This window comes from Aulonocara stuartgranti (assembly GCF_965226115.1).
Source record: "Aulonocara stuartgranti genome assembly, chromosome: 3".
Lineage (NCBI taxonomy): Eukaryota > Metazoa > Chordata > Actinopteri > Cichliformes > Cichlidae > Aulonocara > Aulonocara stuartgranti.
Window position 1 is genome coordinate 79,675,619 of NC_138941.1, and position 18,065 is coordinate 79,693,683.

General features: G+C 43.9%; 3 protein-coding genes across 3 annotated transcripts in view; 2 read left to right on the top strand and 1 right to left on the bottom strand.

The window, feature by feature from the left end:
* Positions 1-18,065, bottom strand: part of LOC309702917 (uncharacterized protein) — a 66,475-nt gene that overhangs the window by 14,236 nt on the left and 34,174 nt on the right. The window lies entirely within an intron of this gene.
* LOC309702923 (single-strand DNA endonuclease ASTE1-like) lies at positions 4,144-7,447 on the top strand. Its single transcript, XM_082527574.1, has 4 exons — positions 4,144-5,373; positions 5,462-5,666; positions 5,897-6,059; positions 6,140-7,447. The coding sequence occupies exons 1-4, from the start codon at positions 4,171-4,173 to the stop codon at positions 6,300-6,302; spliced, it is 1,734 nt and encodes a 577-aa protein (XP_082383700.1). The 5' UTR covers positions 4,144-4,170; the 3' UTR covers positions 6,303-7,447.
* Positions 14,964-17,946, top strand: LOC309702932 (complement C1q tumor necrosis factor-related protein 3-like). The gene is made up of 4 exons (XM_082527583.1): positions 14,964-15,184; positions 15,380-15,451; positions 17,193-17,327; positions 17,425-17,946. The coding sequence occupies exons 1-4, from the start codon at positions 14,980-14,982 to the stop codon at positions 17,706-17,708; spliced, it is 696 nt and encodes a 231-aa protein (XP_082383709.1). The 5' UTR covers positions 14,964-14,979; the 3' UTR covers positions 17,709-17,946.

Genomic DNA, 18,065 nt, shown 5'->3' on the forward strand with positions numbered 1-18,065 from the left:
CTCACCCTGGACACAGTCTGTTTGACCTGCTCCCCTCAGGCAGGAGGCTCCGGTCCATTCGCACCAGAACCTCTCGCCATAAGAACAGTTTCTTCCCCTCTGCTGTTGGACACATGAACAATAACCATATGACTGTCCCCGCCTCTAACACATGACCCTACACTGTGTTCACTGCATCATTCCATGTTTGGCACTGATCACCACCTGCACTCGTGTATATATCATGTATATATCTATCTATCTACTTAGCACTTTAATTCTTATTCTTATTTTATATTTTATGACAGTATGTTTGCACTGAAGCACCGCAGCAATTTCCTAATGTTGTAAACCTGCTCAACATTTGGCAATAAACCCTTTCTGATTCTGATTCTGATCTGTTCCAGCACTCTGGCAATCATTTTCTCTTTGGACCTTCATCTTGTAGCGCACTCAGTAATGAGAGAGTGCTCAGGAAGCTTAAGCTCCTTCTGTGCCTCAGTGAGTGCTGCCTTTTTCTTCCAACTGTGCGAGAAGTGCCCCACCAACTTCTTGCACAGCACAATTGCTCTTGATACTCTACCATCTTTGATTGCATTTTCTGGAGGGAAAAAAAAATAAAGTAAAAAGTAAAATTAGTGTTAGACATACAATTGCAGTTATGATGCAAGGTTTCACCATTTCTCTCTCTCTCTCAAATTCAAAGTTGCTTTATTAGCATGACTATGGGAACAGTGTTGCCAAAGCTATTGTTACATACATCATGACATACAAGAACATAAGACCATAAGACAAAAACAAAAAAGAAAATTCATAAGAAGAGGTGGGTACATCAGTGTGGGGTTGACGTAACATATCTAGAATTAACAGCAGTAAAGAACAAGATAAATAATAGTGTGGTGTGTTTGTGGGAGAGAGTGATACACAGGCTCGCACATACATGCATGCACACGCACACACTCCACGATCCTTGCCGAGTAACGTTACTAGGTTTATTCTGCGCACTACTAGATTTTTTAGCCATACATCTATCATACACTGTTTTGTGCTGAGTCTTAAGGTGCTGGTACAAATTCGTAGTGTTTCCCCGAGATGTAGAAACTCTACCAAGACAGGTTTTACACAGTACCTGACTCTGTGCGACATCATCTCTTTTAAACCCAAAATATTCCCACACGGCTGATGTGCAGTTCCTCTTTGGTACTAGCATCCCCGCAGGCTCTGGTTCTGTTGAACCTGAGGCCATTGTGTAGGCTACAGCTTTGCTTGCTAGTTCACTCTCGGTAGACTGTTTCAAAACTTTGCTCCCCGTGTCACGTGACCAGAGTGCAGCCTCTGTGGTTAGACAATCTCGTTTGATCATATCACATGTTTTACTCGCGCATGTCACGTAAACAGAGTATAATCGCAGCCTTTGCGGTTAGAAAATTGCACTTGATCATGTCGCGATATTATCGCAAATGCGACATATCGTTCAGCCCTAGTACAGAGACGAGGTTCAATGATAAAACAGTTTGACAACTTATTAATAATTATTTAAAACAACATATAAAAGCACAATCATAAATATCAATGTACAAATATGCTTAAAAAAAGGTATTCAGAGCTGAGGCTTACCAGTGGAGGGGCAGGGATGCCACGCACAAACTCAAAAAAAAGAAAAGAAAACACACCAATACACAAGTGCAGCACACTCTCACACACTCACACTAATAAAAGAAGACAGGTGTGTAACACTCAAAGGATCCCACACCAAGGCGCCCCCAGTCTCCTCCACGTCAGCCCTCCACATCTGAATAAAAGAAACAAATTTTTTTTTAATATATTACAACAAAACTAATATGCAGCGCTGGGGGATAACCCAACTGCAGGACCACACTGGTGATCTGCAGATAGAAAAAGGGCCTCCCACCAGTGGCGTAACAAAAATCCAAACTGCAAATCCAAACAACAGAAAAACAACATACAATCTAAATAAAACTTTAGAATCTGGAGCAGACGGAATCGCCGTATTGCTCCAACTTGCCGTCTGCCCGACTATAAGTTAATCGTCCAGTCAATCAATGTGCACGCCAGCCGACTCCCGTAGCCGGCATGCATATGGCCGCTGTCCACGCCGACGTCCACTTTAGGAGGCTGGCAGCAGCAGGAAAAGAAACCTCGAAACAGGAACAGACGGTAAAAGCAAAGCAGCAGCACTTCAGTTAGCGTAGCGTTGTGTAAAACTAAGGCCCACACTTCTGAGTAAACAGCGTCATGAATCATGAGCAGAGTGGGTCATAGGAGGCTTCTACAGCTACGACCTAAAAACAACATCTGTTTACCATCAAGTAAGGTAATGTACACACTACAATGAGTAAACAGCCGCGATGGAGGCTTCAGAAGGGTAACCCGCAGATGATCTCTGCAACACCAAGGGAAGTCAGGTGACCAAAAAGGAGATCACAGGTAAGCGATCCAGGAATGGTCAAATGGCCACTATTTATACTAGCGCCCCCCTAATGCGCCAGGCCGAAAGTGGGTTGAACCGAGACATAACATTCATGACTCCATGACACTCTCAGACCGTGTGCAGAGAGTTAGAGTGGGGCCTCATCTTTCCTCAGCCCTCAGCCTCAACACCGGCTCTCCACAAGGCTGTGTACTGAGTCCCCTACTGTACACTCTGTACACACATGACTGTGTTAGTTCCCACCCAGACAACACAGTCATCAAGTTTGCAGATGATACCACTGTGGTGGGGCTCATCTCAGGGGGAGATGAGACTGCATACAGAGCTGAAGTTCAGAGGCTGTCAGATTGGTGTGCAGATAACAACCTGGACCTCAATACCACCAAAACAAAAGAACTGGTAGTTGACTTCAGAAGGAGGAAGTCCGAGCTGCAGCCTGTCAGCATCAACGGGGAGTGCGTGGAAAGGGTCTCCAGTTTCAAGTTTCTGGGTGTGCACATAGACACAGACCTCCAATGGAGCTCTAACACCTCTGCGGTCTTAAAGAAGGCCCAACAGCGTCTCCACTTTCTGAGAATCCTCAGAAAAATGGACCTGAAGAAGGAGCTGCTGACCGTCTTCTACCGCTGCTCCATTGAAAGTGTGCTGACATATTGCATCGGTGTGTGGTTCTCCAGCTGCACCACAGCACACAGAAAGGCACTCCAGAGGGTCATCAACATGGCCCAAAAAATCATTGGACATCCTCTTCCCTCCCTGAAGGACCTGTACAGCACTCGCTGTCTCAAGAGGGCACGCAGCATCCTACGGGACTGCACACACCCAGGACACCGGGTGTTTAAGCTGCTGCCGTCTGGCAGGAGGTTCAGGCTGCTGAGGTCCTGAACAAATAGACTCAAGGACAGCTTTTACAACAGGGCAACAGCCCTGATCAATGCAAACAGCTGACCTGACTGGATACCTCCCTGGACTTTTTAGGGGGGAGGTAACAATGTTTAAAACAATAATATTTATATTTATAACAAGGTGCAATAATAATTAATGTGCAATAATAACAGTGTGCAATACACATACACTTATTCTTCTTTTTTATACTAAGTTAATATACTGTGTTGTGTTGTTTGTTACGTTGTGATGTGTCATATCGTGTCGTGTTGTGTTATATGTAGTGCCGACGTAGGAAAGTTTTCCAATTTCATTGTACTACTGTACTATGTATGACTGTGCAATGACAATAAAGAGTTATCTTATCTTATCTTATTTAATCTTTCTCCAAAAGACATTTCACTCGTCCATGACGAGGAGCTGCGACTTTCACTCGGGCTTCAAGATGTCGATTTTGGAACAGTTGCCTCTTTCTTAGTCAGCATGCTCACAGTCCATGGTTATATAACACTGGCTTCACTGTGGATGGTGATGCTCGAGTTGCAGCAGTTTCCAGTTCATGGCAGAGTTGAGCCTTTGTGATGGACACAAAGTACCTTTGCATTATTAACAGCTGGACAGCTGATGAAACACATTTGATTTTGCTCCACAAAGTGAAATGAAACAGAAAATCACAACATGAAGAATAAAGAAATGAAACCAAAAGAGCAAGTTAGGTATGTTAAATTAGTCCAAACAGGTTTGACTCGCTGCGTCGGTGTGGGTGTGGACTCTAGTAGGTGTACAAATATCTGCAGACAGAAGGGCATTAGCACAAGAACCACCGCTCATCTTCATCCACACTTTAAGGAATCATGGAGGTTTCAACATTAAAGAAAATGATAGATGGTTTGTGTCTCTGCGAAGACGTTAAGGTAGAAAAAACAGGTCTCATCATTGATGGTAATGCTCTGTACTATTCTTTGTATTATACATCCGATCCAAAGCTGGACCAGCGCTGTGGAGGGGATTATCCTGGATTCAAACATGAGGTCTGCAAGTTCTTTAAGACTCTGCAGGACTGTGAAGTCAATCCGTACGTCATCCTGGATGGAGGCTCAGGGCCCGAGAAGCATGAACACAATGTGTCTCGTCTAAAATATAAACTGAAAAAAGCAAAGACAGTAGCAGAGACAGAGCCTGACGGCACTGTACCAGAGACATATAGTGTCTTACCACCTCTGGTCAAAGATGTCTTCATAGAAATCTTAAGGGAAAAAGGCATAGAGTTTAAAGTGTGTTTAGGAGAGGCAGACCCTGAGGTTGTTTCTGCTGCAAATCAGCAACAATGTGCTGTGCTGTCCATTGACAAAGATTTTTACATCTTTGATGTGCACAAAGGTTTCCTTTATCTCGACAACTTTGAGTGGAAAAAAGAAGAAGATGGAAAAATTCCTGCTAAGATCTACACACGTTCAACGTTTTGTGAGCATTTTAAATTGGACCCTGCTCTCATGCCAGTCTTTGCTTCAATAGCAGGAAATGATTATTCAAGATTAGAAGACTATGGCGCTTTTGCAAAGGAATCATCTTCACCTGGTGAGTGCAGCATTAAAAGACTGGATGGTATGCTCGGCTTTTTAAGTAAAGTGAACCTGGATGGCTTGGACGACTCACAGAAGAGAGAACGTGCTCTGAGTAAAGCTTTAAATCATGTTGGTAAAAAAGAGAACCAAACATTCAAACTCGCCATTCAAAAACATGTTAAACCAGAAAAAACAAGTTCTAAGTTGCCACCATGGGTGTGTGAAAAAGTTGAGCGTGGAGAACTCACCACTTTTGTCACAAGTGTTGTGGATTGGAAGACAATCCTGCTGACCCCACTTGTGGAGGACTTTTCACAGAGTAGTAGTTACACAGCTGCTTACCGCATCAGACAGTACTTCTATGGACTGTTAACAGGAGGTGAGATTAATGAATATGGCAGGGATGGAGAAGAGATCAAATACTACCGTGTCCCATCAATACTTCCCAGCAGTGATGAACAGAAACAACTGAAACTACAGCGTCTGCATAAGGTACTGAGGTTAATCATTAAATATGTGTTTAATTACTCTGACAGGCAGACGTGTTTCTGTGGTACATGTGAGCATCTTATCTGTGCAGGCTCCTGAGCGTTTGCGTCGCAGGGTGTTTGAGGAAGCTCTGCAGGTTCAGACTTCAGACTTAGAAAACATCCCCGACCAGCTGAAGCTGCCAGTCTGTGTGACTGTTTTCTGGTTTAAGAAGCTACAACACCACCCAAAGCCTGAAACTGTAAACTGCCTCCATGCTCTCCTGCTGTGGTTAGTGTGTGAGCCCGATGGTCCAGGTTAGTCTCACTGGGTAACATGATGGATATCTACAATGACATGCATTTATTGGTGTAAGAAGCAGTCAGCAGATGGACTGTAGTCAGAGTTCCTGTATTCAGAGTTCCTCTAAACAGATTTTGTGTGACAGCAGCAGCACTGATGCTTCCACATCAGTCTGAACAAGAAGAGAAACTGCTGCTGGTCTCTGGTTCTTGGGCACCAAATCTTTGTCTTACTTTGTCTGTAGAGGACGAGTTTGAGAGGAAGATGAAAGCTTTAAAGGATGAAGGTGTGCGTAACTGGCAGCCACGTGTGGCTCATGCTTTCAGCCAATGGCAGTGCTGCATGAGGCAGAGCCTCCACCTGAACCAGCTGCTGTGTTCCCCTCTACCAGAACCTCAGTGTGCACGGTAAACAGCAGACTAATGATGTGCTCCACAGATGTTTAACCCACTTCATTAACTTTAACTGTGGTTTTCTGCTTTGTCAGACTTTACTGTGGACCTCTCCTTCATCGGCTGGCAGATGAAGACACGATTAAACAACTACAGAAAACACTGAAAGGACAAAAGAAGGAAATATATAAAAATTTAAAGACCATTCTTAATCCAACAACTACTGAGGAGGGCTCCTCAAGTGAGGAAGGATGTTAACAACTGGTGTTATTGAGGAAGATGGCATCCATCCCACTTTGGATGGTGCAGCTCTCCTTTCTAGACATCTGGATGAATTTATCCAGAATTAAAACCAGAAAATAGAGTTAAGGGCTTACATGCAACTCTGAACAGTCCCTCGTCCTGTCACCTACCCCCAAAACCCTGTCCTCACAGAGGCTGTGACTCCATAACACCAAAGAGCCAAGACAGCTAAATGTGGTTCACTGAATATATTATTTTTACAGTAGAAGTTAAGAACACAAAGAAATGAGTGACGCAGTTTAAAGATCGATGGCTTCCTCTCCTCCTCCCTCCTTTTGTCTTTGGGTAAAGATGATAACATTTTAGAAACTAAAACTAATGCACAACTAAAACACAATCCTACTTCTAAATGAAATACAGGAAGTAGAAATAAAGTGAAATAAAGAGCTGTCGGTGTGGTTTTACGTTGTTTTACTCAGTAGTTGAACTGAACCGAATCAAATTTAGCTAACGAGCAGCAGGAACCTGAAGAAAGCAGCAACATGGACTCCAGTCAGGTGTTTAATGAGCAGCTGAGAGAGGAGAGAAGAATTTATCAGGGAAATGAGGCAGACATTAGTAGCCGGTGTTCATTAACCCCACATTGTCTGCACAGGATAACTCACATGCACAACAGCCAATAAGAGCTCAGGCCATAAGACGTCCACATGCAGGAAACACCTCGATTTCACCTTCTTGTTATTATTTTGTGTCTACAGTGTGACCATGCAGAGGCCCACAAATCTGGAATAATATTGAAAGCTCTTTAAAAATATTAATGCCTTTCTCTGTATTCAAACGGACGCAAGGATTGTGTGTTGCAAGGATTTTTCAAAACTTGTAATCGAAGTGCTATTATTTCCAGTTCTCACTGACTTCATGTATTGGAGTAGCATTTTATGTTAGAACTTCTAGTATAACTTTAGGGCGTTTAGTGATTTAGGTTAGTACGATAATGTACATTGGGTACTGATGGGTTTAGATTTTATTATTGTCATTTGTATTACGAAATATTTAACCACACATGCTTAGAGGTGTATAATCAATTGTGTAGTGGTAGGTTGTGTGATCTTTAACAGGCTGCAAAGGCTTGGTGTGTATTCCACACTGGAATGCACACCTACATCCTGGGAGCATGGGAAGAGGTCGTACCTTATCTTATTGTTTTATGGTAGGATTATTGTAGCTATGTCTGTTTTAGTTTAAGTGCTTCTTTACATATAGATGAACTGCTGGACTTCCTCACCGTGTTATCTAGGGTGAACCATCTAGGGTGAGGGGGGGTCTACCCTCTTCCTGACCAAGGATGTTGCCTTTGTGCTTTTACGTATATGACCCTTTGATCAGCAGTACCACACACACACACACACACACACATTCAACATTATGCACTACACACTGTACAGTAATGCCGCTGTTTTGCACATATTCAACTCTGTATATTTTTATATTTTATTTTATTATTATTATTATTTTTTTTTTTTTTTACTATTTAATTTGTAAAAATGTGTATATACACACACACACACACACGTAGGAAAACATTTAGTATACACATCCAGGAATGCATACACTATTATATATTGTACATATATTTATTAGTTTCAGGTTGGCCATTCTTGTATTTTGCTCGTTTGTGTTGTTGTGTTTGCACATCTCTGTTGCTTGTGGGGCTCGCACACAAGAATTTCACTCGCATGTGCTGTGCCAGTGTGCCTGCACATGTGATGTGACAATAAAAGTGATTTGATTTGACACACACACACACACACACACACACACACACACACACACACACACAGTATTCTTTGTTCACATGTATACCTATGTAAGATGCTATATGTTAATGACCCTATGCATATTCATGTAACCACAATAAAAGGAGTGCTGTGGGGAGCCTGGCTGAGAGTCTGACGGAGGTCAAGTGGTGGGACGACGCTTGGCTCCAGGCAGGTCTCCTCATGCATGAGTAAACCAGAGAACTTTGGTGCCTTGTGTCTTGCTTTTTGCTGCGTAGCAGATTGTCCTTAACGTTCCAGCGAATAGGTTTATGCTACAAACCTATCAGGTACTATATATGTATTGTCTGTATATAATCTGGCGTTTGGGCCAAATGACTATTACAACCAAATATGTTTTTTGCTAATCTTTTAGAGCACTTTGTAAAATGTTTTTGAATAAAGTTACACGTTAATAATCAAGACAGTTTGATCTTGATCCATGTGAACTATCCAGATGAAGCTGGAGGTGAAGAATAAAGCTGTGTGTGTGTCTGTGTGTGTGTGTCTGTGTCGGTGCTGATGTTTTCCCGTCATCTCAGTTTTCCTGGTTAAAAGTAAACAGAATCTCAGACAGGAGTCCTGACAGCCACTCACTTTCGTCTCAGTTATGTGATGACATGTGTCATCAGCTAAAAGCTCTGCAGGGAAATGTTTTCCCTTTAGTGTGCACAGCTCTGCACTGTGGAAGAACACAGCTATTACAACCAATAAGTTTTCATTTTCTAGTCTTCATGAGTCAGGTTATTGATTATCTGCAGCAAGGCTTGTCACGGGGCCGAGTGGCCTGTACTGAACAGGACTCAGGTGCAGAAACCCAGAGCAGAGACAGCAGATGATGTAACAATTTATTAGGTTTAAGTGCAAAAAAGAAAACGTAGCAAAGACAAAAAAACAATAAGACGTGGAGTTTGACGAGGCGTGGCCTGGGGAACGTGGCTAGGGCGAGGGAATGAGGCCTGAGATGTGGAGTGGAGCTGAGCAGGGAACAGTCACACTGAAGAGAGAAGATAGAGTTAGGGAGGTAGTGGAGGCAGCTCTGAAGTGGCCAGTTGTAAGAGCAGCAATTCTTACTTGCAGTTAGGGACCTGGAGTGTTTGAGAGGGGGGTGATGAGAATCCAGGGGAGGCTGAGTGGCGTGGAAAGGCTGGCCTGAGATCCGGGGCTTCAGATGGAGTGTGATGGCAGGAGGGCAGGCAGGTGAGGCACAGAGAGATTTTCAGAATGATTGCTTGGTATCCTGAGTCCGGAGGTGGAGCGTGAGCCAAGGTGAATACAGCAACTGCAGCACAAGAGAGTCGTGTTAACAAGATAGATCACAGCAAGAACTTGAAGTATAAGGCCTGTTACCAACATGTGTTGATGACGAACTGGCAGTGAATGAACATCAACGTGTGGTTTAAATCAATCTGGCTTGATTGCCTGCAATAGGCTCCAGGTGTGCAGGAGCTGGAGTTGGCCCTGCCCAGGGGCGGATCCCAGGTAAGTTCAGGAGCCTTATGGAAATTCCAGCAACCCACCGCAGACCATGACAAGGCTACTGACAGGAAATTGAAAGAGAGAGCAGTGTGGTTCATCTGACAGAGAAACATGTTACATTGGACAAATATCACTGCTGGTTGTGAAAATTCGTCAGTAACCGAACAACATGTCACAGATTAAGTGATTGTGCAGGTGTGTGCTGTAAAAATAGTTTTGTTTTCAGTTCTATCAGACATGTGCTGTAAAAGAAACCAGAAGAAAAACTGTGGAAAAGAGACACAATACAAAAGTATTTGTGATTATTTGTGACAATAGAAAATGTTATTGAAGGAAAATAACATTCTCATTTTTAAATACAACCTGACAAATTGTCATGTCTGTGTGTAGGCAGGCAGGAGGAGAGGACCCAAAATGCAGGACTCAAGGAAGCGGAAGAAACTCAAAATACACAGCTTTATTGCTGGGATGAAGCAGAACAGAAAAACACTAACTGTTCTGGATTCAAATATTGGGGATGGATACAAGAGGAAAAACCACAATAACAACACTGGTCCGGCCGGGTTGAGTCAAACGATGATTTTAATGATCACAGGCGTGGGAGATGGACACTGATGCAGACAGCCTCAGATCTCAAAATGGTGGAGCATTGCTCAAACTCTTATAGCCTCTGGTGCCTCCACCTTATCATAAAAGCCTAAACATTCACATGCTTTCTCTCACACGGCGCCTAAGCTACGACCTTGGCTCCCTGTTTATCTGCTCCTGCTGAGATGGAGCAGAAAACTCCAGCATGTTCTCTTCTAATCAGACAAATAAGACGATGACTTTCTGCAAACAGTATTTCTTATAACATCATAAAACAATATCATTCATTCACAATAAATCAGCAGTCTAATGTAATGCAAATCAGTTTAACTAATGCAATAGTTATCAGCTTCTTCTAATTCAGGAGAATAATGCAAACTAAAACTACATAATAATTCACAATCTTTAATTAGGGGTCTAACATGGCATAAAATAATATTATAATCCTACACCGTCTGGGGCGTTGTCCTGAATCAGCAGAAGTGTCTGGCAGAAAGTTTGAATGGGACTGCGAGAAGCATGAGGTGTGTGTGAGCCAGCCTCGAGGGGGCGGGGTCACAGGCGGAACGAACGAGGAGTAAAATGTGTGTGTGAGAGAGAAAGGAAGGTGGGGGCGAGTGACCAGGCTGTGAGTGTGTGTGAGAGAGAAAGAAAGGTGGGGGCGAGTGACCAGGCTGTGAGTGTGTGTGAGAGAGAAAGAAAGGTGGGGGCCAGTGACCAGGCTGTGAGTGTGTGTGAGAGAGAAAGAAAGGTGGGGGCGAGTGACCAGCCTGTGAGTGTGTGTGAGAGAGAAAGAAAGGTGGGGGCCAGTGACCAGGCTGTGAGTGTGTGTGAGAGAGAAAGAAAGGTGGGGGCGAGTGACCAGGCTGTGAGTGTGTGTGAGAGAGAAAGAAAGGTGGGGGCCAGTGACCAGGCTGTGAGTGTGTGTGAGAGAGAAAGAAAGGTGGGGGCGAGTGACCAGCCTGTGAGTGTGTGTGAGAGAGAAAGAAAGGTGGGGGCGAGTGACCAGGCTGTGAGTGTGTGTGAGAGAGAAAGAAAGGTGGGGGCGAGTGACCAGGCTGTGAGTGTGTGTGAGAGAGAAAGGAAGGTGGGGGCGAGTGACCAGGCTGTGAGTGTGTGTGAGAGAGAAAGGAAGGTGGGGGCGAGTGACCAGGCTGTGAGTGTGTGTGAGAGAGAAAGGAAGGTGGGGGCGAGTGACCAGGCTGTGAGTGTGTGTGAGAGAGAAAGAAAGGTGGGGGCGAGTGACCAGGCTGTGAGTGTGTGTGAGAGAGAAAGAAAGGTGGGGGCGAGTGACCAGGCTGTGAGTGTGTGTGAGAGAGAAAGGAAGGTGGGGGCGAGTGACCAGGCTGTGAGTGTGTGTGAGAGAGAAAGGAAGGTGGGGGCGAGTGACCAGGCTGTGAGTGTGTGTGAGAGAGAAAGAAAGGTGGGGGCGAGTGACCAGCCTGTGAGTGTGTGTGAGAGAGAAAGAAAGGTGGGGACGAGTGACCAGGCTGTGAGTGTGTGTGAGAGAGAAAGGAAGGTGGGGGCGAGTGACCAGGCTGTGAGTGTGTGTGAGAGAGAAAGAAAGGTGGGGGCGAGTGACCAGGCTGTGAGTGTGTGTGAGAGAGAAAGGAAGGTGGGGGCGAGTGACCAGGCTGTGAGTGTGTGTGAGAGAGAAAGAAAGGTGGGGGCGAGTGACCAGGCTGTGAGTGTGTGTGAGAGAGAAAGAAAGGTGGGGGCGAGTGACCAGGCTGTGAGTGTGTGTGAGAGAGAAAGAAAGGTGGGGGCGAGTGACCAGGCTGTGAGTGTGTGTGAGAGAGAAAGAAAGGTGGGGGCGAGTGACCAGGCTGTGAGTGTGTGTGAGAGAGAAAGAAAGGTGGGGGCGAGTGACCAGGCTGTGAGTGTGTGTGAGAGAGAAAGAAAGGTGGGGGCGAGTGACCAGGCTGTGAGTGTGTGTGAGAGAGAAAGGAAGGTGGGGGCGAGTGACCAGGCTGTGAGTGTGTGTGAGAGAGAAAGAAAGGTGGGGGCGAGTGACCAGGCTGTGAGTGTGTGTGAGAGAGAAAGAAAGGTGGGGGCGAGTGACCAGGCTGTGAGTGTGTGTGAATTCCTGGATGACAAAAGAGGGAGAAAAGTAGGTCAGTTGATGTTCTGTGAAATAATAATAGTCAAGAAATCAAAGTGATCAAATAGGAGAAAGTGAACTAAAGTAAATAAAGAAAACTAAAACAGTGGATTAGTGTTAAGGTAATGAAAATAAATTGCTAAAATTAACAGTGACATTTAAAGGTGATCAAGTATTCAAGGATGAATGGAGGATTTGATGGCTGACTGTTGACTGAGCTGTTGGGTGAAAGGACAAAGATTTGTGTTCACGGTTAAGAGCAAATAAAAATTCACATTTTGGGGGTTTAAAGTCAGTAGAGTTCAAAACAAAATAAGCAGAGATGTGTTGCTTTAGGAGTGATGAAAACATATGCAGTCACAGTGAATAATGAAAGTCTCTCAGTCTGTCGTTTACAGGTGGGGAACGGACCTGGATCAATTCTCCACGGGCAGCAGTCGGAAGAAAAGGTTAAGATCATTAGAAAGAAAAAATAGAAACACTCAGCCAGAACTTTGGCTGAATTGTTTTGCAGCTCCCCGTCCTCATCCTGAACGAGCAAGCTCCAAGGAAGCTAATCTCTCCCTGAAGACACCGAGTGCAGTTCCAGAAGCACGAGCATGAACATCAACAGTGGACAGGAGGCCAAGAGACAATCTGAGCAGAGAGGTCCAGCAGCGCTGTGGGCAAACGGCATCAGGAAGAGAAGAACCACCATCTAGATTGGATGGATGGAGATGCGTTTCCAGCAAGCTGCAACCTCACTGTGTGTGAAGGACTTTTGAGAAGACTGTCTGAGTTTGGAGTGAGATGGCAATGAAAGAGACAGTGGGACAAAGAGAGACACGGGACAAAGAGGTCAAAGGAGCTTGCAAAGAAAAGCGTCTGGACTTCTTTAAGTTACTTGAAGACGTTTCACCTCTCATCCGAGAAGCTTCTTCAGTTCTAAGGTCAAATGGTGGAGAGTCCCAGATATTAACCTAGTGGGAGTTTCCCCCCACAGAGGGACAAAAGGACCCCTTGATGATCCTCTAATCGCCTGAGCCAAGGTGTGAAACTGGGTGTGGGTCACAATCAGCCAGAGTTTCGGGTGTGTTCATTGTGAAACCTGGCCCCACCTTATCATGTGATTTCCTGAGATCAGATGGCCCAGGATGTGAGTGGGCGTTAAGGCGTCTGGGAAGGATCTCAAAACTGGATTATAGATGGCAGAGAGAGGACTCCCACTCACAGACCAGTTCATACCTGAAACCAGTTTAGACCAGTCTAAATCTCAAACCACAGTATATGAGTCTACAATTCATATACTGATCGTGGCTCAAGAGTTGGGAGTTCGCCTTGTAATTGCAAGGTTGCCGGTTCGAGCCCCAGCTTGGACAGTCTCGGTCGTTGTGTCCTTGGGCAAGACACTTCACCCGTTGCCTACTGGTGGTGGTCAGAGGGCCCGGTGGCGCCAGTGTCCGGCAGCCTCGCCTCTGTCAGTGCGCCCCAGGGTGGCTGTGGCTACAATGTAGCTGCCATCACCAGTGTGTGAATGGGTGGATGACTGGATGTGTGAAGCGCTTTGGGGTCCTTAGGGACTAGAAAAGCGCTATATAAATACAGGCCATTTACCATTTACTAACACACACACATGGAATGAAGCTCATTAGGATCAAACACAATTTTAAGTAGGTAACACTGTTACCATCATCCTGCCTGGTTTATCGAGTGGGGTGAGAACTGACACATAGACGACTGAATTAGTATTATTTTGGGGAACATGATAGCAGGGTGAACAGAGTCCTGCAGCCAGAGTTTGAATGAGTGAAACTGGCAGATTTTTGTTTGGTTTTGTTTTTGTTTCTGAAGTATGGGGAAGGTTTTACCATGGCACCAAGTTTTAGAGTTGGTGTTTTCTCACCTATAAGAGAAAGAATATTCTGTGACAAGTCCTAAGACCGGGCTTCGGTTTTTTCATCTACTTTTGTTTTGTAGTTTTATCTTTTATCTTTTATTTTTCATTTTTATTTTTTGAACAGTGCACTGATTTCTGTTTGTCAATTTCTTTTCTTTAAGCAGATCTGCACAACGGGAATTAAAAGCGCTATACAACCTGTCGAGAAAACCGTTGCAAGTGAGTTTCTCCACATTAAAATCTAAATGCGACGATGGGTTCCACTATCAGCAAAGAAAGAAAGAAAGAAAGAATGGATGAATGGATGGAAATAAAAACAAACTGACTGACTGGTAAAAGCTGACAAGACTTGACCACGACTCAAGGTTAACCTCCACCTAGACAGGACGAAAGGGTGGATGAATTTATGTGTTTCCTTTGACAGGAGCAGAAAGATGACAGCAACATCCGAGGTTGATGGTTTAACCTTTTAAATGCCATTTTTATGTTTGTGAATCTACCAGGGGTTTGTTATTCATGGGGTTGTGTTGTGTGTTGCTCACAGAGGTAACTGTGACAAAGTGTGTATACACCTGCGCAGTGCTACCATTTGCATTTTCCCCATTTGGAAATTGTAGCATTAAATTCAACTGACCTGTTTTAACAGCAGTCAACCAAAACACAGAGGTTGATGAGTTCACTATTCCAGTCATGTTTGAGTACTTCCTCGTTTTTTAACAAACTGGGAGGAGTGGGGAAGTAACCTGATGAGAGTCCTGCCTCTTGCTGCCATATCATAAAAAGGTCAGATTTGCAGATGAGACAGTTGAACTTCAGATTTCTGGAGACAGGATGGAGACCATCTTGGTTTTCTCTGTGTTGCTTCTGGCCTGCTCTATCTCAGCAGCTCAGACAGCTGAAGATGAGGTCATTCTTAAAAAAAAGATTGCGCTCCTACAGCCATTTACAAGTGACATGGAAGCTGTGCTGACAGGGATAGTCGCCTCTTTGGCTGTACAGAAAGAGCAGATCACACTTCTTCAAAAGGAGAATCGAGGTACTAAATTGTGTTAGTTAGTGAGAGACAGCAGCATCAAGAAGCCTTCATATGATCCGCTGTTGTGTTCCAGTTATTTTAAAGAACAGAATTGTATTTCTTGATCATGTAAAGACAGAATCTTAATTACAGGAACACTAAAGCAATCTGAAGACAAGCTGTGCAACCATGTTCCATTTCCTTTTGTTTTGTCAGAACAAGAAGCAAAACTAAAAGAAGTGGAGACACAGAAGACTGAGATTGAGCAGCTGAAGCAGCGGCTACAAGGTACTGTGTGCAAATCCTCAAGGGCAGAATTTCTATAGAGATGTTGTAATATTTATGTTTATGACACAAGTTTGAACGTAAACTGTTGAAATAAAATTGTCTAATTGTCAGCACAAACAGATAAGCACTGCAAATATATTCACTGGGAAGTGATTTAGCATGACTTTTGTCATGCATTTGAATTGCATAGTTATTGGTTCCATCTTCAATAACTTGTCTTTTATATGGAGTGAGAGAAACAGACTGAAGAGACAGCAGGGATAACAACTTTGAAATAAAACTGCTTCATTTCTTCACATAAATCATGATATGAAGCAACATATAGAGCAGGCAATGCAGGACCACGGTCTGATGTCACGGGACCGAGTGGTCAGTACCAAAACTGGACTGAGGTGCAGAAACCCAGGACAGAGAAGGCAGGTAGCTTTACAATATACTCAGTCTTAGAAAATGTGTCAAGAACAAAAAGCAGTGAAAGGTAGAATTTGACGTGGCGTGGCCTGGGTAACATGGCTAGGGGGACGTGGAACTAGAAAGGGGAAATGGGCCTGAGATGCAGCCTGGAACAGGGCAGTTAGCAGTCACTTTGCAGGAGGAGCAAAAGAGCCATGAGTGGAGGGTGAGCTGAGCAATGTGGAAAGGCTGACCTGAGGTGAGATCTAGAGGTTGCTGATAGAGTGTGGTGGCAGCGGGCAGGCAGGTGAGGCATCGAGTGATTTCAAAAATGGTGGTTTGTTATCCTGAGTCCGAGAGAGAAGCGTGAGCCAGAGGTTTGAGAGAAGGTGAATCCAGGAACTACAGCATAAGAAAGTAAGGTTATCAAGATTATTCACAAAGGGAGCTTGAAACATGAGAGCCAGCTACCAACATGGATTGATGACAAACTGGCAGTGAATGAAGGTCAGTGGGAGGCTTAAATCAATCTGGGTTGATTGGCTGCAAATCAGCTCCAGGTGTGAGAAACTGGAGGTGGCCCTGCCCAGGGGCGGATCCCAGGTAGACTCAGGAGCCTGACTGAAAATTGCAGCCGCACACCCCGGACCATGACATCTGAAGTGTTTAATGGGAGCTGATGTCACATGCTGCTCCAAATATCCTCTCTAATCATGTTGATGAAGTATTGGTGATACTGGCACATCCTGATGTGCCCATGCTGGCAATAATCGGCTTCTAGTTTAGAATTCATTAGACAAATGTTTTATATATAAAGAATATTAACTGTTAATAGTGGTAAATACGATTGATAATCTAAGAAGGCTTACATAAGTTAATCGAATTATTAGTGAAGTACAGGAATTAAAATGGAGTCAGCGCCTTAAAAAAGGAGTGAAGGTGGAGCAGTGGTGACCCATCACACTGTTACTTTAATTTACTTTATTGATGTATATAGCACTCTTAACACGGTAAAAGCGTGCTTCACAATAATGTAAAACAGATAAACATGAAACAGCACAAAGCTCGTCTAAATATTAGACTATCACTCTCTGTATTTTCTGTGCTGCTGACAAACTGAAGAATCATTAACTTACAGTTTCACAACAGTCTGTTTTTAGTGCAGTGAACACGATGACATTTCTTCAACATGATATCTACATAAACTAATATTTCAAGACTATATCAAAGTAACGCATTTACCAAATGGGGTTTGTGTAACGTGTAGTATTTGAATTCACAGCCTGTACAAAGGAGGTATAACTGTAAAACAGGAAGTTTAAAATAATGACATTTCTCTCTCTCTCAGCCAAACAGGTGGCTTTCTCAGCCTCTCTGGTGGAGCATGGTGGTGGAACTTATACTGGACCATTTAACACAGAGACTACTCTGATCTTCAAACGCGTCGTCACAAACATTGGAAATGCCTACAACCCCTACACAGGTAATAACACTCAATGTCACTTCTCTGCTTTGTTGATGTTCCAGATGTTCTAACAGCTGATTTTTCATGTAATATGGCAAAAACAAATGTCCCACAGGTATTTTCACTGCACCAGTCAGAGGAGTCTACAACTTTGAGTTGACCCTGCATGGACACGGAGACAATGCATATCCTACAGCTGCTAGGTTGTTCATGAATAAAGAGCTCATTTTTACGGCATGGGAACATCAGACAACACTTTCTCCAAGTGCCTCTAATGGTGGCTCACTGCTTCTAGATGCTCAAGATCAGGTGTATGTGCGCCTCTGGGCTGGTGCAAGGATATTTGATGATTACAATTATCATACCAGCTTCAGAGGTCATCTGCTTTTCTCCATGTGAAAGGTGTACCAGCTGCAAACTTCCTGTTTGGGCTGTCTTGTAGCTTTTTCTTTATTTTTTCAGAAGTAAAACAGGAAGTTAATCACCTGCTGGGATTATTTTTCATCTGTCTGTAAATCCAAAATCCAGATACACTAAACAATAATGTTGTTTGGATCTCTCTCTCTTCTGATTTCAAAATTCAATGTGATTCCATTCTGTCATTTCATTCTAATAATATATCATAATAAATCGATGATTAAGCAGCAGAGTTAGTTTCTTTGTGTGTTTTAATTCCCATTATCTCATACTGACAGCAGAAAATCAAACACAGTCATGTCACAGTTGTGTTTCCAGAACAGAGATCAAACCCGACAC